The sequence below is a fragment of the Schistocerca serialis genome, chromosome 5 (genome assembly GCF_023864345.2).
Source record: "Schistocerca serialis cubense isolate TAMUIC-IGC-003099 chromosome 5, iqSchSeri2.2, whole genome shotgun sequence".
Taxonomy (NCBI): Eukaryota; Metazoa; Arthropoda; class Insecta; order Orthoptera; family Acrididae; genus Schistocerca; species Schistocerca serialis.
Window position 1 is genome coordinate 629,207,309 of NC_064642.1, and position 23,343 is coordinate 629,230,651.

Consider the following 23,343-nt stretch of genomic DNA (forward strand, 5'->3'; position numbering starts at 1 on the left):
CTTTCAATTAAATTTTGATAGTTTATTTATGTGAAATGGAAATAACGTAAAATTTATTTTACACCTTCGACTGGATTTTACTTCAACAAAAATTTTGCATGTGCTTCATTACTACAACACGGGGTTCCCAGAATCCTTCTGATGATAACAGAGATACTTTACAGCATATTTCTCCGTGCTTTGTCACTGTATGATCTACGTTTTCGTCTCATACCGCTTTTTACGTGCGTATTTTACGTGTACAGGTAGGGTGATTTGAATCTCAGTATCTCGGAAACGGATACAAATACCAAGAAAATTTTCAAGGTCGTTCGAGATCGGGACCTTATGAATATATTACAAAAAGCTCAGCCATTTGCTGTGCGTAGCCGTCTCGGAATCCGCGACTTGGTTTTGGTACGAAAAGTGGTAAAAAGCCTTTTTCGGGTTTTCTAAGGCACCGCCAGTGAACTAATGATTCATCCTTGAAGTCCACCATAGACCACATCAAGAGCAAAAAGACCCAACCGATTTTCCCCTTTTGTCTAAGCAGGAATAAGTCTACATCTACATCTACATTTATACTCCGCAAGCCACCCAACGGTGTGTGGCGGAGGGCACTTTACGTGCCACTGTCATTACCTCCCTTTCCTGTTCCAGTCGCGTATGGTTCGCGGGAAGAACGACTGTCTGAAAGCCTCCGTGCGCGCTCTAATCTCTCTAATTTTACATTCGTGATCTCCTCGGGAGGTATAAGTAGGGGGAAGCAATATATTCGAAACCTCATCCAGAAAGGCACCCTCTCGAAACCTGGCGAGCAAGCTACACCGCGATGCAGAGCACCTCTCTTGCAGAGTCTGCCACTTGAGTTCGCTAAACATCTCCTTAATGCTATCACGCTTACCAAATAACCCTGTGACGAAACGCGCCGCTCTTCTTTTCATCTTCTCTATCTCCTCTGTCAACCCGACCTGGCACGGATCCCACACTGATGAGCAATACTCAAGTATAGGTTGAACGAGTGTTTTGTAAGCCACCTCCTTTGTTGATGGACTACATTTTCTAAGGACTCTCCCAATGAATCTCAACCTGGTACCCGCCTTACCAACAATTAATTTTATATGATTATTCCACTTCAAATCGTTCCGCACGCATACTCCCAGATATTTTACAGAAGTAACTGCTACCAGTGTTTGTTCCGCTATCATATAATCATACAATAAAGGGTCCTTCTTTCTATGTATTCGCAATACATTACATTACATTACTGTATGTAATATTACATTACTGTATGTAATATTCACACTTTGACCCTCTACTGTAAGATACTTACAATACGACGATCTTTCTGTTGCATATACAAATCATTTTTAGCCCAAAGGATATCCAAAACACTTGACACTACCTTTCTATCACTGATAGAACCCGGGGTCTATGCCCAGGTAGAATCCCGTTTTTACGAGGTAGTACGTGCTGTCTCATGGGTACCGACAGCATCTTATTTTTCTAGTAGAGTAGAATCTTTAAACAGTTTTTGAAGTATTTAAGTGTGGTTGTGATATGACAAAGTGTGCGAAATAGTGTAGGCTGAACACTTACAGTGTCTTTAGCGCAGGGATGCCTCTCAGTGTCTTCCGTCCGATAATCTCCAGCTGATTGTGGCTGAGGTCCCTGAAACAAGAGAAAGATTTCACTGAATGAAATTTAACACAGCTTTTGATTCCAGAATTATTGATTGGTCACAGAAATAAATCGTCCGAGGACTGTACTGTCACACAATAAAATTAGTAATTTCGTAACAGAAACTATTAAAACAAATTGTATTACCATGTAGGGAATTTAGTCTCTAGCTGACAATTGCGTACGTCGTAAGAAATTACAAATTTGTATTACGTGACCGTGCAGTCCTCGGCACAGACAGTCAATACAGTGGAAAATGACTCTTAACTGAATCCAAACCAAAAGTGTAAATAAAACTACTACGTAACGTTAACTAAAGCATTTTATTACAGTGGACCAAAGTGTAGTGTTGCTGCGGCATATCGTGCCTGTTCGCCGGTTGAGGTGCGGCAGTATTTAAGTGACTCCTGATTTGCTGCAGCTAACCACTGTGATAGTCCAAATCATTCTGCGGCGACTCAGCACTCGTTGTTGGCCACAGCGATCGACTCTGTTGAGGGCGGTTTCCCGCAGTTCGAGGTTACTCATGTGCACAACTTGTGTTCAAGTCAACTGATCCAAGAGGGTACAGTGTAAGGGATGACTTAAGTGACTGCAGAAAGCGCTGCAGTGGTCGTTGTGTATTGGCGAGTCAGACCTCTGTGAGAGGTTGGAGGAATCAACCTAACAGCGGCAAAGACTTGGATTTACGAAGACGACGATGGGTTTGAGAACATGTTATCCAATCTCATCATTAAACAATGATCATTACAAAAGCTGCTATTAAATAATACTTGTTTATTCTACGCTCAGTTTCGAAATACGGCAGAACTGGACATAGTACGTAAGAAGTGCATAGAGTTATCTGATGGAACAACGGGTGGGGGGTCTGTATAATACCATAACCGTATTATATCGTGAATTACGATATTTACAGATCAAAGTGATATTAACCACGTGTTCATGATAATAAAGTGTAACGTTGTGGAAGCAAATAATAATGCTACATACATAAAGCTTGAGTTTAGAGACTTCCTTGTTTCTTCAGCTTATATGTGTATGTGTTGTCGTTATTGTGGTTTTCAGTCCAGATACTGAGTTGATGCAGCTCTCCATGCTACTCGATCCTGTGCAAACCTCTTCATCTCCGAGTAACTGCTACAACCTACATCCTTCTGAATCTGCTTAGTGCATTCATCTCTTGGTTCCCCTCTAGATTTTTACCCTCCACGCTTCCCTCCAATATTAAATTGGTGCTCCCTTGATGCCTCAGAACTTGTCCTACCAACCGATCTCTTCTTTTAGTCAGGTATATATATAGGTATACGAGGGTGGTTTGAAAAGTTCTCGGAATCACCACGAGAGGTCAGAGCTAGCGCAACGAGTCGTTTACGTGACATTCATTGGACTGTTGACTGTAAACACATGCCACGTCAGTGCTCTTGGAAGAGAGCTGTGTGGCGGTGACGTGGCTCTGTTGTTTGTTGTTGTTCCCGCGTAGTGATTTGCGAAGTTGGAAAAAATCGAGATTCGAGCAGTGATTAAGTAGCTCGTAAAGAAAGATATGGAAGCAAAGGACATTCATGCCGATTTCCAGAATACACTGGGGGACTCTGCTCCTTCATTTTCAGCTGTTGCCGAGTGGACGAATGAATCTAAATTTGGTCGGGAGAGCTTAGATGATTGGTCTGCCATGATGTGTCACTACTCCAGAAATCATTGCAAAAGTGCACAAAATGGTGATGGCGGATCGCCGATTGAAAGTGCGTGAAATTGCTCAGGCTTGACAGATGTCATCTGAAAGTATATATCACATTTTAACTGAAGAATTAGAAATGAAAAAATTATCTGTCAGAAGGGTGTTGCGACTCTTGACGCGCGCCCACACGAATGTGCTGTCGCCATGGCAAAATTACACGAACTAAGACATGAATTGTTGCCACACCCGCCTTATTTACCTGATATGGCTACGTCAGACGTCCCTCTCTTCCAAAAACTGAAAATTGTTCTTGGTGGACGAAGATTCACTTCACATGGAGAATTGATAGCCGGAGTTGACAACTATTTTGCAGGCCTGGAAGAAACTCATTTTCGAGATGAGATCAAGGCACTGGAACATCGGTGGACCAAGTGCATTGCATTGAAAAATAAAATAGTTTCAGTGATGTAAGTACTTTTTTTCTATTCCGTTTCGAGAACTTTTCGACCCACCCAAGTATATATAAGGTGCAATTTGTATAAGTGCAGATATTTCTGTGGTTGACTGAAGACGATGTACTGAAAAACATTACGTCAGTATTTATGTCATCTGCTGACTAATAATTATAGCTGTTACAATTTGTATGTTTTTACGTTGGGTAGAACCTCCCGGCCTATGTGGAAATACAAGCCATTAATACTTACTTTCCCATTGGGAGCAGTCAAGTGTTGCAGTGTGGATGCGTGGAGCCAAAACAGTTAGCCTATACTGAAAGGTATACTCAATTTTATACACTGCTGGCCACCGTAAATGCAACACCAAGAAAGACAAGAGGTAGCACAACAAAATTTATTTTGTAGATAACATGTTGACCAAGTATCAAATGATTACGTTTACAGACGTCTGTGACATGTGGTTCCTGCCAGAATCAGTAGCCAGAGTAGCCGCCATTGTCGGAGATCACCGCTGCCACACGTCTCGGCATTGAGTCAAAGAGACGTTGGATGTGTTCCTGGGGTACAGCAGCCCAGGCAGCTTCCACACGTTGCCAAAGATCATCTGGTGTGGCAGCTGGGGATGTAATCTGGGTCACTCGTTGAGCAACCATGGACCACATGTTTTCTATCGGCGAAAGATCCGGAGAGCGAGCCAGCCAGGGAAGCACTTCAATCTGGTTATTGACGAAGAACCTTTGGACAATGCGTGCCACGTGTGGTCGCGCATTATCCTGTTGAAATATGGCTGTGGCCGAGCCCTGAAGGTAAGGAAGGACAACTGGCTCTAGCACCTCGGATATGTAGCGCCGGCTATTTAAACTACCGGCAATGCGTACTAGAGGCGTGCGAGAGTAATATCCAATACCGCCCCATACCATAATACCCGGTGCAAGACCAGTGTGGCGGTGCATAATGCAGCTGTCCAGCATCCTCTCTCCACGGTGTCTCCACACTCGAATCCGACCATCGTGGTGCTGCAGACAGAAGCGTGCCTCGTCAGTAAAGACAACGTCATTCCATTCTGCCGTCCACATCCGTCTGTCATCACACCATTGGCGACGGAGACGTCTGTGGTTCTGCGTCAATGGCAGACGAAGCAATGGACGTCTTGCGGACAGACCACTCTGCTGTAAACGGCGTCGAATGGTACGCGCAGACATTGGATGATGCGTTACAGACGCAATGTGCTGTGCTATCGTTCGGGATGTCACTGAGCGATCCGTCACTGCCATGCGCACAAGTTGCCTATCAGCACGTGCAGTGGTGCACCGAGGTGAATGCGATCGACCACGTCGGTCCGTCGTACCCTCCTGCATCCAACGGTCACATATCCGCATTACAGTTGTTTGGTTTCGTCCAACACGACAAGCGATTTCTCTGTATGATAATCCACAATCTCGGTAAGCCACTATCCTTCCTCTGTCGAACTCGGATACTTGATCAAATGATGTTCGCTGTTGTCTACGAGGCATAACTGATCGTCTTGTGAAACAACCACAAAGTAAACACACGTGTCGAAATCGCCAAACCTTAAATGGCGCTATGAGGTGGCGCCACAGGCGCGCGTGATGTGCGTCTGCAGCTGAAATTCTAATCAGTTGCATATCTCATCGCTGCAAACCCATGGTGTAAATTTCACTTGATTCGGATGCTTCCTTCAGGGTGTTGCATTTACGGTGGCCAGCAGTGTATATTAAAAAAGTGTCTACTGATCAAACTATGTGAAAAGTTCCTGTAATGACATATCCTGAAACCAATGCCTGCTGTCATACGGGCCGCTGAAGATCTGCAGTGCATAGCCTGCATTTTATTTACAGATAACGCAGGATTTTCAAGAGGTTGCGTAGTAAATTACCACAATACACAGATATGAATAGGTGCAAATCTCCCGGCAATCGTGAAATTGAGGCATCAGGATCCCTTCAGTACCAATGTAAGGGGAGGAATTGTTGATGACGGACTTATAGGTCCATGTGTCACAGATTTCTGCACGATATATTACCAATGCTATTGGAGAACTTTATTCTTGCAGAATACGAACGACTATGGTTTTTGCACGACAGGGCACCACCAAATTTTCTACGAATCCTGACACAGTACCTCACGGTAACTTTTCATGACCAACGGACTGGCCACGGAGGTCGGCTAGCGTGGCCGACTCATTCTCTGGGCCCGAATCCGATGGGTTTCTGGCTATTAGGGACTTCTAAAGACATTAATGTATACCCAACCCTTCGACGACGTGCAACATTACAGGAACATATACGCATATGACAGATCCGAACTGAGCCAGATATATTAGAAAAAGCACCTTATTCACTGCGAAGAAGGGCTGAAGGACGTGTCAGGACGAGCGGTAACCACTTTCTGCACTGCCTACAGTGTCTGCTTCAACATGACAGACAGATGGGAATGAGAGGATGGACTGAAAAAGTGCCAAAAGTTCTGGCTGCAGCTGACAGAGATACGGGAAGTGTGCTCACTTCTGTCTGTATGTTCTGGCTAATCTCAGCAACCACTGCAGAGATTATCATCCTGTTTTGACTAATAGATAGATCGATTCACGAGGAATGTCGTGTATATGATTGTTATAAATATTTCGTGGAAACTGGCTGAACTATCATGAATTAAAGACCAGCGACACTATGAAAACGATCGCATTGACATCTAGTTGTGCAGCTGCTGCAACTCCAGATAAATTCGAGGCTTGAGCAAAAATAGACTGCTGATTTGTTGGTAAACCGCTTTACCTGAAAACTGAAAGGTCCTGGCCAGACCACGGATTTTTCACTCTCCTTTAACCTAGCATTTACCTCTCAAAGATGTGGATGATCAGAAGCGAAACGTGGCTTGGAGTCCATGTTAAATTGTAGGCCTCATTTTTAAAATTACACTGGAACTCGGGTTTGATGGGCTACTGCGGCCTTAGTAATGGAAACTCTTAGGACTGAATCCCAGGTGGACCACGAATTCTTTTCTCTTTCTTCTTCAACCTAGCAACCACTTCTCACTGATGTGGAGATTCGCCACAAACGGAACTGTTGATCGCCTTTTACCAGTGGGATAACTGGATAAGGGGACGCAATTCACCAACATGATGTCCAATTTAAATACTTACACGACGACATTGAGCTACTCGAAAGAACCTATACATATATTGCCTTCTATACATGTTACGGTTAAAGTTCTCCGCCATCTTTTTCTGCCTATATATGAAGGCTAAACCCAGGTACTACTGTAGAGTTTTTCATAATGTTTTTCACAAATGGATACAATGATTCACATGGAAGATTGATGTGTATTATATATAACCACTTGGTGCAAAATGGGTGAACTATGATGAATTACAGTCTCCAGCTACGTTTTTCCGTCTATGTGAAATCTGCTCTCAGCAACTACCGCATGGATTTTGTTTCTCGCGCCGCACTGTGCGACCGCCCTGTCGACGAATGAGCGCCAAGGAGTCTGATGCACGGCTCGCTTTGTTAGCGTGTTGCGGTCGAGCAGTCCGCTCACGCCCTTAGGCGCTGCAGTACGCCGGCAAGTGTCATGTGCTGCTTTAATCGCTTAATTTATATGATAGTGATCATACTCAGTTACCTAGCGTTGTTCTCTGATTTTAGATCATCAGTCTACGCACTGTTCCTTCAACAAAACTGTCGCTCCGCCAGACAAGTCGTCCGTCCAGTCACAGATACAGTACCTAGTGCTACTCGTGCGAGGCCGGGGCGGATCGCTAGGAGAATAATACAGGGTGGCGCATGAAAAACCAGCTTCGATGACTAGACTGCTCATTGTTGCCCGTGAATTTTCATATATTGTTCTAAAGCCGATGCGTCTATGTTTCGTATTGGCAGTACGAAAACCATTGCAACTTGGTTAAGACGTTTGAAGCAAATATTTAAGCGAAATGTATCCTCTTCAATAAAAAATCGCAGTAGTGAGGCGTACGTGTCTACCGGTTCGGGACATAGATTGCAAAGAAGTTTCCTGCATTTACATACCAGCAATGAGCGATACACAAGATGTGGTGACAAAGTGGCATACTACAGGGTCAGTTGCAAACGGAAAAAGAATCGAGCCCTATCCGTTGTCACACCTGCTGTGATCACAGGTATTCGAGAATGAATGGTTCTGAGTCCACACAAGTCGACACGTAAACTGTCACAACAAGTGAACGTTTCACATAGGGTCTGTCTGTTGTGTATGACTTCATACACAACAGTAAGCAGAGATGGATTACAAAACGGTACGGCAACTATCGTCGTAAGAAAACTGGCACAGAAATGGTTAGTGAACAAGTAACACAGCAAACAGAAGATTTACAACTTGTATGGTTCAAATGGCTCTGAGTACTATGGGACTCAACTGCTGTGGTCATCAGTCCCCTAGAACTTAGAACTACTTAAACCTAACTAACCTAAGGGCATCACACACATCCATGCCCGAGGCAGGATTCGAACCTGCGACCGTAGCAGTCGCACGGTTCCGGACTGCGCGCCTAGAACCGCGAGACCACCGCGGCCGGCTACAACTTGTATTTCTCCAACCGTATGAAGACTTGTTATAAATAATGCAACACGAAATAGAGTACAGTTACCATACTGTCAACGACGGGGCTCCTTGAGGCAGCACGAACTATGGTATCGAAGCGAAGTGGCTCCAAATGCGATTGGGTGAGCGGCTGCCGCCGGCTGTCCGATGGTGCGGTAGCATAGGGCACTCTTGGTACTTAGCCTCTGGAGGTGTGGCTTTGCAGATGTGCTTCATTGAGTTCGCCAGATTCTGCGCAACAGCTATTGGAATGACAGAAACTTGCTATTCCATTACCAACTGTAGAGCGCCAGTGAGGTGGTATCAACCTGATGCCAAGTTATTAACATATTTTTCGCCGTACAGGAATGACGCTCTACAAAATTATGTGTGTCCAAGAACCGAAGGAGGAAGGCAACGGAAAATATGTGAGTTACTGTACCTGGCTATGTCAAACAATTGCGAGTGGAATGTTGGATCTGCTGCTGAATTTCATGAGTGGTGCACCTGGTTCAGTCAGACAGGAGATGTGAACTCCTAAAACTCCAGATACTCCTCAACAAATAGTCACCATACGATTAATGAGGAACCTCTTAATGGCGAAAAAATCGGTCTGTGGTGTGCCGTGTCATCAAGTCCTATTGTACGTCCCATACTTTTTGCAACAACAGTCAACACTGCTGTGTATATGCAGTCTTTGAGGAATTTTACTCACAGATAACATACGTAATCTGTCTAAACCGGATGGAGTGACCTGTCATATTTCACACGAGTCAGTTTGACGAAATCACAGAGGAAACGATTGTCAGCAAAGAATTGTGGTCGTTGCATTTGCCCAACCAAACCACATGTGGCTCTTATCCGTGGGGCAGTGTACAAGGAAATGTGTACACAAATAACACAATAACCTTCGAAGACATGAAGTATAATATTCGTATTGAAATTTTTAGAACTGATGCGGTAGAGTTGCGCAAAGTGATAGGACGCACGCAGGATCACATTGAAGCACAAGGGGGTTATTTTCAGCAACTAATGGAATGTAAAGAAAAAGACAAGTTTGTTTCAGTAAATATAGAGCTTTGCATTAGCTTACTTGCTATTTCTTTGTTATCTAATTATTATATGTTTATCTATTTGTTGTCGCAACTGCCCGTGGCAGTCAACAATTCGTACGTGATTGGCGAGCAGTCTGTACTCGGGATCCGTTTTTCGTACGGCAATCTGTACTAATAGCAAAATGATTCAAATGGCTCTAAGCACTATGGAACTTAACATCTGAGATCATCAGTCCCCTAGAACTTAGAACTACTTAAACCTAACTAACCTAAGGACATCACACACATCCATGCCCGAGGCTGGATTCGAACCTGCGACCGTAGGAGGCGCGCGGTTCCAGACTGAAGCGCCTAGAACCACTCGGCCACAACGGCCGGCTACTAACAGCAGCTTCTGGATTTATAAGTAAATATCTTTCTTACACCATGTCGAAATTACAGTTACTTTAAGTGATACGTGGCCCTTGCGTTGGAAAAGCACATTTCTGGTGGAAAATAGCACTTTTTCTTAAACTCTTTAAATCTATCGATAATATTTTAAAACTTCCTGTTGGCAAGGAATAAATGGGGCTGACCTAACGGGCGAACCGAATAAACATGCAGCAAGAGACGTGCCTTCCTACGAAAGTATACAAACATACCATACTCTTCATACAAAAAAAGGTATGTTAATTATGAGCCTCCTGTGCCGAATGTCCTTTTCTTCAGACAAGATCAGCACGACGTTCAACTTTAATGTTGACAGACTTTCTCAGTAGAGACCTTGTCCGCGTTACCTTTATATCAGGCGTACCACCCAATATGGCCGCAGCAGCTAATAAGGAATTACGGCGTGACCCATACGCCTATAAACGTCGCCCGTGTAGGTGTCCACGGGGCAGATCGAATTCTATTTACACTGCGCCTTATAGAAAGCTCACTAATACTGGGTCGGTGCGGTGATGTACGGAGCTCGGCCGGTCCGTATCTTTGTTCATCGTCGCCCCCCTGTTGAATATGTATTAATTTAACGAGCGCGCCCGGGAAGATGACTGGCTGTTTTACTGTGGCTTTATTACGATTTATGGGCGCCTCGCCGGCCGGCCACGTGTGGGCGACGGCTCTCTAAATCCCGGGGACAATTAAAAGCGATGTCGGCACGCGGGCCTAATAAGCTGTTGAATATGCGCCGACACCACCCGGCCGCCCCGCTACTCAACAGGTGCCCGCGGACACAGTAGCGGCGCTCGGATTATCTCTTCGCGGACGCTTTCAACTGTTGTTCCTACCCGATAGTAACTGCAGGGAAGGGGCTGAAGACTTATCGAACACGTCGTGGTTTTCTCGGTTTTCCTCAGCAAGGCCTGGGGCCACAAATTTTGGGATGCTAGGCTCTCCCAGGTACATGCCAGGAGAAATGTGTGTGGTAGAGGTTTAAGGGTTCTTTCTTTGAAGAAATGGGAAATACGGAAGCGTCCGATCCCGCCCGTCTGCTTTGACCTATGACGTCACAAATATGGCGGAAACGACCTTAAACCACGATTCCAATATGGCGCATATAAAGTCGTTACGTACACATTATGAGGACGAAAATACATCGAGAAACAAACACACACACACACACACACACACACACACACGTTCCACAAAAGCCTAATGACACTAACGGGACAAACGCGGGAAACAGGGGGTTTTTGGGTGGGGACAAACTAAATATAAACAAATTTAGACACCCACCCCCATACAAAACCACGCAAAACGACGAAAAAACAGACATCACAAAACTCCCCAAATACCACTAAACACAATATTATCTGGAATCAGACACTTCCCTTGACCTATATAGCTCAAAAAATCTCCCAACATTCACAGCCACACATTGGGATCGAACACTTCCCTTGACCTGTTATCCTTACGACATCTCCACATACAGCCGTCCCTGGTCCGAGACGCCGGAACTTTAAGTAAGCCTCATTTCTTCACGACGTACTGAGCACTTCACGGCTTCATCCAGAAATCCGAATAGTTGAAGAAATTTTATTAGAGATAACGCACTGTCCCTCATCATAGCCGACAACCGAAAACTGTTGACCCTGTCAGTCATATCAATACCTACCAAAGACATAAAAAAAGCAATTTACCAAAATTCACACACGACGCCACACTCGCAAACTAAACCAAAAACATCACCTAACACACCACCAGAGAGCACCACCGATCACATCAAAACGACACCTACAAACACGCCACACTCACAAACTAAATTCCGCGCCGTCGTGACGTCACACATCACAACAGCCTTACGTCACGGATCAAAGCCGGCGGGTGGGATCGGACGCTTCGGTCGACCCAAGAAATGTTTTAGACCGGCTGGTAACACCTACTAACGACCTCTTGGTAAGTTTTTGTGTGAAGATAGTCAACTGTGTGTTGAAGGCTACAGACTATACCTACGAGTTACAACATATTCACAATAAGATTCCACAGCAATCCAGGAAATACTTATTTTATTGTAATTCTGCTCCTGGATCACAAAAGTTTATCAGTCAGGTAATCAATTCCGGTCAGACCCAGAGTTGTAAAACTAGTGTAGGCTACCATGAACTGTCTTCAGTCAATATAGTCTGTGGTAGTTTTCCCAGTAGACTTGACCGGTTAAATGGCACTGAGCATTATGGGACATAACATCTGAGGTCATCAGTCCCCTAGACTTAGAACTACTTAAACCTAACTAACCTAAGGACATCACACACATCCATGCCCGAGGTAGGATTCGAATTTGCGATCGTAGCGGTCGCACGGTTCCCGACTGAAGCGCCTAGAACCGCTCGGCCACTGACCGGTTAAGATCCTGCCCGTGTTACCTGTACATTCGGTGTGTTGAGTACCTACCAGGCGTTACCTCGTTTTTATCGCTTTGTCTGGATACGCAACCAGTGTCTTAGTACATTCTCCTAGAAACCGGATGTGGTGAACCGTCTAGAAACTGATTGAGGGTATATAAAGAACTGCGTATCAAGCGGAACATTTTTGCTCTACGTACTTATCCTCCTGTCTGTCTATTAAGGGGAGCCGGAGGTGCCTATGCTGCCCATGTTAAAATCACTAAGTTTGAGGAACATTTATGAATAAACTACCAAATAGAAAAGTTTGAATTTTTTTTACATATACAGTGGTTTAGTATTGCAGTTATGACAGAGGGATTTTGGAGTATCTTTTCTAGTTTCCTTCCAATTATTTTTTTATTAATGACCCAAATTTTTTTACAATTAATTGCTTTATAATTAAACTGAAATGAAACTACTGAACATATTGCCCAATGGCTGTGTTACAATGTACGTTTGACCACTAGGAGTGCTGTATAAAAATTTCATCTCTCTAGCTTGAGTGGATTTTGAGAAAATGTTCCTTATATACGAAGATTGTCTATGAATAATAGAAACATGGTTTACGTAAGTTCGACGAAGTATTGAAGTGATGTTTGGTATAAAGGTTTCCACAACTAACTGTTTGATATACTTTCATTTTGCAACTTTTTTAATTTTAGCTTCTTGTTGAGAAAATTGCGTTTTCTAGCGCTATATGTTAAATACGTATTTTTTTTTTTAGCTCATCCCTCTGTTTCACGTTACAAATCAACAATCTGAAATGGAACCTGACAGTAAGAATCTGTCTATAAATACTGTTTACTTTTCAGTAATAGACACGAGGATATGTTCCATACGTTACCTGGCCCTTAATACACCCTCATTCACTTTCTAGTAATTTCACCACTTCTGGTATTTAAGAGAATCTAGTAAGACACTTGTCGCATATGTAAAGAAAGCGATCGTTATGACGTAACGCCCAACACGTCTGCAACGCACATAATGTACAGATAATGTGGGTATGATCTTAACTGACCAAAACTACTAGGAAAACTGTAGCAGTCTACGCTTACTTATAACAGTGTGGCCCATGGTAGTTTTACACCTCTGATCAAAAGCTACCACGCTTTTCCGTTTCGTGAAGGGAACAACTCTGCACTTCTCCACATTAAGAGCGAGTTGCCAGTCTTTGCACCAGGCTGATATCTGTCAAGTTCCATTTGGACGGACTACAATTACTACCGTACAAAATACCACTATGCAAAACGGCGTCATCTGCAATAAATCTGTTACTTCTCATTACTTTCGTCTTTTTTCGGTTTACTCTTAATCCACAGTGTGAGCCCATTAGACTGTTCATTCCGGTCAATTGTTCCTTCAATTCGTCCTCACATTTAAAAATGATAGCAATATCACCAGCGAATGTGTTAATTTAAATCCATTCGCCCTAATTTTTATCACAGTCCTGAATATTACATTTCTTTCATTGAGTTTTCGATACACACATTAAACAGAAGGGGCAAAATGCTGCATCCCTGTCTTATTCCCCTCCAGATCCGAGCACTTCGTTTTTGGTTTTCCATTCACATTAATCACTTAACGGAGAGTGTCATTTGTATGAGTAAACCGAAGAAAGACCAAAGTAATGAGAAGTATCAGAAATTCGAATAAGGAGGAACAACATACTGGAGGTCACGAATTATACGAAGTGAAGGAATTCTACCATCTTGGAAGTTAAACAATACAAGTCAGATGAAGCAAGGAGGACAAAAAAACACACTGGAAAAGAGAACATTCCTGACCAGGAGCAGTCTATTAGAAATCGGCCGTAACTGCAGTATGAAAATTTTGAGAATGTACGTTTGGAGCAAATCATATAGGAAAAGAAGAGAATCGAAGTATTTGAGAAGTGGCACTGTAATAGAAGGGTGCTGAAAATTACATGGATTGATAAGGTAAGGAATGAGGAAGTTCTCTACAGAGTCGCTGAGGAGAGAAATCTCTCAAAAATATTGAAAGAAAGATGGAACATAGTGATAGGAGATGTATTAAGACATTAGGGGATAACTACTATTGTACTTGAAGGAGCTGTTAAGGGTAAAAACTGTAAGGAAGGGGTGGAATATAACCAACAAATAATTGAAGTCCTAGGTTGCAAGTGCTACTCTGAGATGAAGAAGTTGGCACAGGAGAGGAATCCACTGCGGGTTGCAATCTGTAAATTAACGAAAAAAAAGTAAATAACATGAAGAGCGACGGCTCCATTGCTTCCCTAAGGGCACATCGGATATTATTTCAGTGTGTAAAGCCGGCCCTTCATCCAGGCTAAAGTGTTGCTTCTATCAGGGTATTAAAAAAAAAAAAAATGTTCAAATGTGTGTGAAATCTTACGGGATTTAACTGCTAAGGTCATCAGTCCCTAACCTTACACACTACTTAACCTAAACTATCCAACGGACAAACACACACACACACACACCCATGCCAGAGGGAAGACTCCAACCTTCTCCGGGAGCAGTCGCACAGTCCATGACTGCAGCGCCCTTAGACCGCTCGGCTAAAGCCGCGCGGCAGAGTATTTTCGATACAGTAATAAGTGTGTTTAGATATCCCATAGCAACTTTTTTTCGATATGATACTAAAATGAAGTTTGCCACAAGTTTAGAAACGCATAACGAACCAAGGTTTCTCTGCCCACGGTGCTGGTGATATTAAGTGAAGCGTGCAACTAGAGATCTGCGTGATCGATTCTTTCGAAGCAAATGCTGCCCTTGAAGGGGGAATCGTTTTTTCCAGATTAATGAAATAAAATGCATATGGGACAGCTGTATGAGTGAGAAATGTACGTTAGAGCTGTGGACGTCAGACTGTTAATGATGTATAATAAAAAAGTATGGATTATGAGGAAAGCATATGAACTTCGCGGATTTGCGCGCCTTTCTATACTCGTAATAACATGGTGTCATGTTTAAAGACAAAATGTGTTACGAAAACGTAAATCATAATGAAAATTTTCAAAACAGAAGCAACTGCTAAAAAGTGGAAAGAAACTAAACAGAGGTGGCAAAGTTAAGTTTTTAGTAGACCGAATGAGTTCGCCTTGAATAAAGGATTGTTCACTGTAACCGGTAACATAGTTTGTGGAACTCATTTCGTCTCCTGATCAACATCTGTCTAAGAGAACAGGAAAGAGATCTGATAATTCGAACAGAATGCATGCGAATGGCGCCTCAAAATTAGGAAGATTGGTTATAAAATAAAAATAGAAGTAATCAAAAATTGGTAGTAAAAAAGCTGCAGCGAGTGATGATGAGATATCACTTTCTTTCCAGGAAAAAGAGAAGGAATGCTGGTATGTTGGGGATCCACGCCCACGTCCACTAAACACCAAGGTAAGGACAGTTAATTTTAGAGACAAACTAGTATTTGCGAAGATAAGCCATTCTGTCTGTTGTAAGACTGTAATCGGTAAGCAATTATAGAGTATTTCATTTTATATTACTACGCCTAGGTCTAACATATCTGAATATGTAAACAGTTAGTTACATTTACAACTTCAAATAGTTTATAACGTTCATTACTTAACAAGACATAAAAGAGAGAAGATATAAATCAGTTTGGCCGTGGAAAGTAATAATTTTAATGCATTCATATTAAGCTTGAGGCAGACGGTGAGAAACGGCATTAAAATGCCATCTTATTTGTGGAATACCATGTGCTTAAGCAAAAAAATCTTGGGACGAGGTTTGCGCAACAGCCGTAACTCTCGCGAGCCAAACAATATTATTTTCCCCCGTAAAGACGGCGTGTTGTCGGCGCCTTCGCCACGGCATTATGAGGGCTACAGCGGCTGGCGGGAGGAGCGCAGATTTACTGCCCGCGGTCCTCGCCCAGCTTACCACCAAATGAAGAGTTATGTCGGCGAGCGGCCAAGCGCGAGGGGAGTGCTCCTTATTGATAAGGGGGCAGCCGCCGCCTCGGAAACAACTTCGCGACGCCAGGGAAACGCTGCCGGCGGTACACCTGCTGCGGAGATGATGGAGCAAAGTGAGGCCGTGACTCTGCTGCTGCGGTCCGCACGTGGCGGGACACAGAAACGTTACTGCCCTTTTCGAAAAATCCTCTCCACTTTAGTAGCTGCGACCAATCGCGAGGACACGTCAACATCGTGGGTTGCAATAATATCTCTATTTTCTGCTTCCAATGTGGTTATGAAGCAAATTAGTAATTTTGAAAAAAATAAAGCTGTTAGCAGGGAGTAAATACAACCAACGATTACATACGTCACAGATCATAATACACTACTGGCCATTAAAATTGCTACACCAAGAAGAAATGCAGATGATAAACGGGTATTCATTGGACAAATATATTACACTAGAACAAACATGTGTTACATTTACACGGAATTTGGGTGCATAGATCCTGAGAAATCAGTACCCAGAACAACCACCTCTGGCCGTAATAACGGCATAGATACGCCTGGGCATTGAGTCAAACAGAGCTTCGATGGCGTGTACAGGTACAGCTGCCCATGCAGCTTCAACACGATACTACAGTTCATCAAGAGTAGTGACTGGCATTGTTTGTGACGAGCCAGTTGCTCGGCCACCATTGACCAGACGTTTTCAATTGGTGAGAGAACTGGAGAATGTGCTGGGCAGGGCAGCAGTCGAACATTTTCCGTATCCAGAAAGGCACGTACGGGACCTGCAACATGTTGTTGTTGTTGTTGTGGTCTTCAGTCCTGAGACTGGTTTGATGCAGCTCTCCATGCTACTCTATCCTGTGCAAGCTTTTTCATCTCCCAGTACCTACTGCAGCCTACATCCTTCTGAATCTGCTTAGTGTATTCATCTGTTGGTCTCCCTCTACGATTTTTACCCTCCACGCTGCCCTCCAATACTAAATTGGTGATCCCTTGATGCCTCAGAACATGTCCTACCAACCGATCCCTTCTTCTGGTCAAGTTGTGCCACAAACTTCTCTTCTCCCCAATCCTATTCAATACCTCCTCATTAGTTATGTGATCTACCCATCTAATCTTCAGCATTCTTCTGTAGCACCACATTTCGAAAGCTTCTATTCTCTTCTTGTCCAAACTATTTATCGTCCATGTTTCACTTCCATACATGGCTACACTCCATACAAATACTTTCAGAAATGACTTCGTGACACTTAAATCAATACTGGATGTTAACAAATTTCTCTTCTTCAGAAACGCTTTCCTTGCCATTGCCAGCCTACATTTTATATCCTCTCTACTTCGACCATCATCAGTTATTTTGCTCCCCAAATAGCAAAACTCCTTTACTACTTTAAGTGCCTCATTTCCTAATCTAATTCCCTCAGTATCACCTGACTTAATTCGACTACATTCCATTATCCTTGTTTTGCTTTTGTTGATGTTCATCTTATATCCTCCTTTCAAGACACTGTCCATTCCGTTCAACTGCTCTTCCAAGTCCTTTGCTGTCTCTGACAGAATTACAATGTCATCGGCGAACCTCAAAGTTTTTATTTCTTCTCCATGAATTTTAATACCTACTCCGAATTTTTCTTTTGTTTCCTTTACTGCTTGCTCAATATACAGATTGAACAACATCGGGGAGAGGCTACAACCCTGTCTTACTCCCTTCCCAACCACTGCTTCCCTTTCATGTCCCTCGACTCTTATAACTGCCATCTGGTTTCTGTACAAATTGTAAATAGCCTTTCGCTCCCTGTATTTTACCCCTGCCACCTTTAGAATTTGAAAGAGAGTATTCCAGTCAACATTGTCAAAAGCTTTCTCTAAGTCTACAAATGCTAGAAACGTAGGTTTGCCTTTCCTTAATCTTTCTTGTAAGATAAGTCGTAAGGTCAGTATTGCCTCACGTGTTCCAGTGTTTCTACGGAATCCAAACTGATCTTCCCCGAGGTTGGCTTCTACTAGTTTTTCCATTCGTCTGTAAAGAATTCGTGTTAGTATTTTGCAGCTGTGACTTATTAAGCTGATAGTTCGGTAATTTTCACATCTGTCAACACCTGCTTTCTTTGGGATTGGAATTGATGCGATCGTGCATTATCCTGCTGAAATGTAGGGTTTCGCAGCGATCGAATGAAGGGTAGAGCCACGGGTCGTAACACATTTGAAATGTCCACTGTTCAAAGTGCCGTCAATGAGAACAAAAGGTGACCGAGACGTCTAACCCAATGGCACACCATACCATAACGCCGGGTGATACGCCAGTATGGCGATGACGAATACACGCTTCCAATGAGCGTTCACCGCGATGTCACCAAACACGGATCAGACCATCATGATGCTGTAAACAGAACCTGGATTCATCTGAAAAAATGATGTTTTGCCATTCGTGCACCCAGGTTCGTCGTTGAGTACACCATCGCAGGCGCTTCTGTCTGTGGTGCAGCATCAAGGGTAACCGCAGCGATGGTCTCCGAGCTGATAGTCCATGCCGCTGCAAACGTCTTCGAACTGTTCGTGCAGATGGTTGTTGTCTTGCAAATGTCCCCATCTGTTGACTCAGGGATCGAGACGTGGCTGTGCGATCCGTTACAGCCATGCGAATAAGATCGCTGTCATCTCGACTGCTAGTGATACGAGGCCATTGGGATCCAGAACGTCGTTCCGTATTGCCCTCCTGAACCCACCGATTCCATATTCTGCTAACAGTCATTGGATCTCGATCAACGCGAGCAGCAGTGTCGCGATACGATAAACCGCAATCGTGACAGGTTACAATCCGAACTTTATCAAAGTCGGAAACGTGATGGTACGCATTTCTCCTCCTTACACGAGGCATCACAACAACGTTTCACCAGACAACGCCGGTCAAGTGCTTTTTGTGTATGAGAAATTGGTTGGAAACTTTCCTCATGTCAGCACGTTGTAGGTGTCGCCACCGGCGCCAACCTTGTGTGAATGCTCTGAAAAGCTAATATTTGCATATCACAGCATTTTCTTCCTGTCGGTTAAATTTCGCTTCTGTAGCACGTCATCTTCGTGGTGTAGCAATTTTAATGGTCATTTGTGTAGTTATGAACCAAATAAGTAATTTTGAAATAAATAAAGCTGTTAGCAGCGAGTTAATACAACCACCGATTACATACGTCACAGATCATAATAACAACAACAACTCACCTGTGTGTCCCTTTTTTTTGCTCTTTCTTTCCGAAGACACAGACAAGGAATTAAGACAGCTATTCAAATAGATAAACAACGTTCAGTAACTGTGTATCATCATTTTCACGTAACTTCAGTGATGAAGCGACACACGGCAGGAAAGTTGTCTGGAGGCATGGGTTTTGTGTGTTCCATATGCGTGGACGTTTGGAGTGACATCTCATGGCAATGATAGGACCACATCGTGATGTAAGTAATATGTTTATGACCAATGTAAATATTGTACGCAAATAATTGATGTAGGTGTTTGTGAGCGGCTTCAGTATGTATCACCGGCTGGCCGACGTGGCACAAATGAATGAAAAAACACGCATGAAGTATAAGTTTAGCTCATGTTAAAGCACTCCTCTTCTGAAGCGTATTACCCACTTCGATGCATTGTTGGGACTCTGTTACCACAATTCTTTGTCGTGGACTTTTTGTGGCAGCCTTTTTCGCCGAGCCACATAAAGAATCATGTCCACATCTAGGTCTGACTCAAGGAAGGAGGAAAGCTGAAAGCTGAGTCATCTGCTGTGCTGCTGAAAGGACATACTGTATACAAACGAAGCAAAGTCGCTGAAGTAGATTACTCATGGCATAAAAAATAAACCACAACATATTTAGGATTCGCATGTTATTTCGCTATGCAGCTGTTCTCAAACGAACGCAGGAAAACCATTGGTCAAAAATATTATTTTATTTCAAACTGTAAGTCTCACATTACAGGCTGACGAGGTGGTTATCTTCTCTTTGAAGGTCATATTTATTATGATTATCAAAGTTTAGTATCTCACTTCCCATTGTTTGAAGAGTTTGAGTGAATTAAGAGTGCAAATTGTGACTACTAATCCGATGGAAGCAGAAATTGGCAGTCTGAAATTATCGTCATATTTCCTCCACATAACTGAGGGGTTAACGCTACGTTAAAAGAAAGAGTGAAAAAAATGGACGGTGCTGGGATTAGATCCCACACTCTTTCGGTCTACAGTCACACACTGTACCACTAAACCTCCACATCAGATGCAAATCAGGCCAATCTTGCTGCATTCTCAAGTCACAGCTGCTCCCTCGAATTATGGCGACTGTTCATTAGACGGCAATGGCAGGATTTTCATACCTTAACTTTAATCCGTCATAATTCAATTTGCACGAAACATTCATAAATTACATAAAAAAACATTCCTCGTGAATCAGTATATCTATCTGACAAAACCCGATTAAAATTCCTACAGCAGTTTTTGAGATTAGCCTACACATACATATGGAGGCGAGCAAGCGGTTTCAGTATATATAACGAGAAAAGACATTGTAATTTGGTCTCTGCAGCCACTTTCAAGTGCTTCATTATTATCCTAGGATAAGCAGTCACATATCATAGAATATGTCAAGAATATCATATGCAACGTATGAATATACAGGGAATACCACATAAACGCCACTTAATACGGTATGTCAAACCAGCATCAATATCGATGGATCAGTGGCGAAATAGCTATGCCTGGTGTTGCGTTGTGAATTGTGCTAATTTTGGAGTGGGGGTTATACACAGTCCATCCCAAAGAAGAGGTGACTGATGTGAAGTAAAATACAAGACGCTGGTTGTTTCTACTATACATGCCTTTTTTGGTCAAAATAGTCTCCTTGTGAGTCAAAACACAGCTGAAAGCATTGGGAACATTATTCGAAACAATTACGATAGTCAACCATTGGAATTGCCTTCGGGACTGTTGTCGTAGTTTTCCGGATATCGGAAATCGTGTCGAAACATCGACCTTTCATCACCTTTATCAGTTTGGGAAAGAGCCAGAAGTCGCACGGAGCCAAATCAGGCGAATAAGGAGGGTGGTCAAGCGCAACTATACCTTTTTAAGCGAAGAAATGGCGTACGATCTTGCTTTTGTGCGTCGGAGCATTGACATGCAACAAACACCATATTCCTTGGTTGCGATGTTCGGGTCTCACTCGAACAATACTCGCCCATTAACGAATTAAAACACCAAAGTAATAATGTGCATTCACCATTTCACCTTCTGGACTGAACTCCTTTGGAATCAAATAAAATTGTGGGCAGTGTCTTAACACGACTTCTCTGCATTCGCACTTTTTTCGGTTTCGGAGATTCTGGACCTTTCCATTCCAAGCTCTGGTGCTTTGTAAGTGGCTCATACTGAAAACACCATGTTTCATCACCAGTTACGATGCATTACAAGAAGTCTGGGTCCCCATCGGCCGACTGTTTCATGTCTCTGCAGTGTTTCACTCTGCAATGTTTTTGATCGTCCATGAGTGAGCGGGGCACAAAGCGACAACAGTTCTATTTGCCCAAATTTTCAGTCACAATGCGGTGCACGGTAGTTATAGGAATTTCAGTGAGCTTCTCAATTAACCTGGTAGATGCACAACGATCATTTCGAAGAATTTCAGTCACTTTTCGAACATTTTCTTCAAGTGTCGCTGAAGCTCCTGGACGTCTATCATCTTCAAAGCCCTCTCTCCCATCACGAAATCTTGCATACCACTAAAAATGTTTTTACGACTCATTGTTTCACTACCATAAACTCAATGTACCATTTCAAAAGTTTCTGTGGCACTCTTACCCACTTTGAAACAAAACTTAATGTTGCTCCATTGCTGTTTTCATGACCGAGGGTCAAGACGTACTGTTACAGTTTTGTTTACTACGAGCAATGTGTGATGCCAACGCTCGTCCTCTTATAACGGCAGGTAGTCGAAATACCCTGCTACTTAATTCCTTCATCAGATCACAGATGGCAGTGGCGGTTCCGCGAATATAAAATGTCACACTTTCTGTGGGGCGGACTTTGTATTTCTTAATTTTTTTCTCTGCGCCTCCCCTTTGAGAATGGAAGACGACTTACTTAAATATGTAGGTTTTATTCTACAGTTCAATTTTTGACCCAACTGGTTCCTCGCTAAGGAATGCCATTTGCTTTGTTTTAAACCATTTCCAATGTTAATATACGACCCGTCAATGACGGAAAGAATCGGTCGTAAATTGCCCAAACACAGCGTAAAGGTTATTTATGGACAAAGAAGATAAGAGAGTACCTTAGATCAGCAAAGAAAAAGAGGGACTCACTCGCTATGTTGGGAGTATACCGCTTACCGTGTAAATGCGGTGTAGTTTATGTTGCAATGACGATTCATCACTACTAGGTTCATGGAACATAAAAGGTACTGGAGGCTGGGACAGGTGAAGAAATAAGCCGTGGAGGAACACTTACTGTGTCAGACCGAACACATAATGGTATTCGCTGCAAACCCACTGAAAGTCAAGACAGTGGTTTTAACAACGAAGAAGGAAGCGTAAAGATAAACGGATCCTGGTTCCGGTGCTGCAGCGAACGACCGTTGCGGCCAACAAGGGGAGAAACTCAGCAGTAATGATCAGGAAAAGGACCTCAGACGTTGTCGCGACAGGTACATGAACTACCTTGTCGCAGGCCCAACCCTGTCCGCCAATAGCAGTTCAGTCAATACACAACTGAAGCATTGGAAAAATGTCGCTCGCGCTGATAAAACGCCAGAAAAATATTTAAACAAACGTCGGCAGAGATCCCGAGACAAAAGGCAACAGGCAATACGTCAAAGTTAAAATTGTTGTCAAAACTTTGGGCTACGAGGCGAAAAAGAAATTTCTATTTCTTTGACCCTTTAACAGGATGTACGTCCATGGGTTGTTGTCGGCCGTATTAACTCTTCGAGGAAACGGTGAATCACCGTGACAAATCCAACAGTCAGCAGTGAGGCAAGAAATGGTGTGTCGGTCACGCTGAAGGTTTAATCTCCGCAAGAATTCGTACGTGCACCAGGCGACACCGTTAAGAGGTATGCGGGGAAGGCTGAAAATACGCGAGGAAGAGAGCGAATAAATACCGTGTGGAGG

The 23,343-nt window shown here is 43.2% G+C and overlaps 1 protein-coding gene across 6 annotated transcripts in view; it reads right to left on the bottom strand.

Annotated features, from left to right (window-relative positions):
- LOC126480767 (protein slit) overlaps positions 1–23,343 on the bottom strand; it is an 834,741-nt gene that overhangs the window by 178,698 nt on the left and 632,700 nt on the right. For all 6 annotated transcript variants that reach the window (XM_050104062.1, XM_050104063.1, XM_050104058.1 and 3 more), the window contains exon 4: positions 1,579–1,650. In XM_050104062.1, coding sequence (XP_049960019.1) covers positions 1,579–1,650 — 72 coding nt within the window. The remainder of the gene's footprint in view (positions 1–1,578; positions 1,651–23,343) is intronic.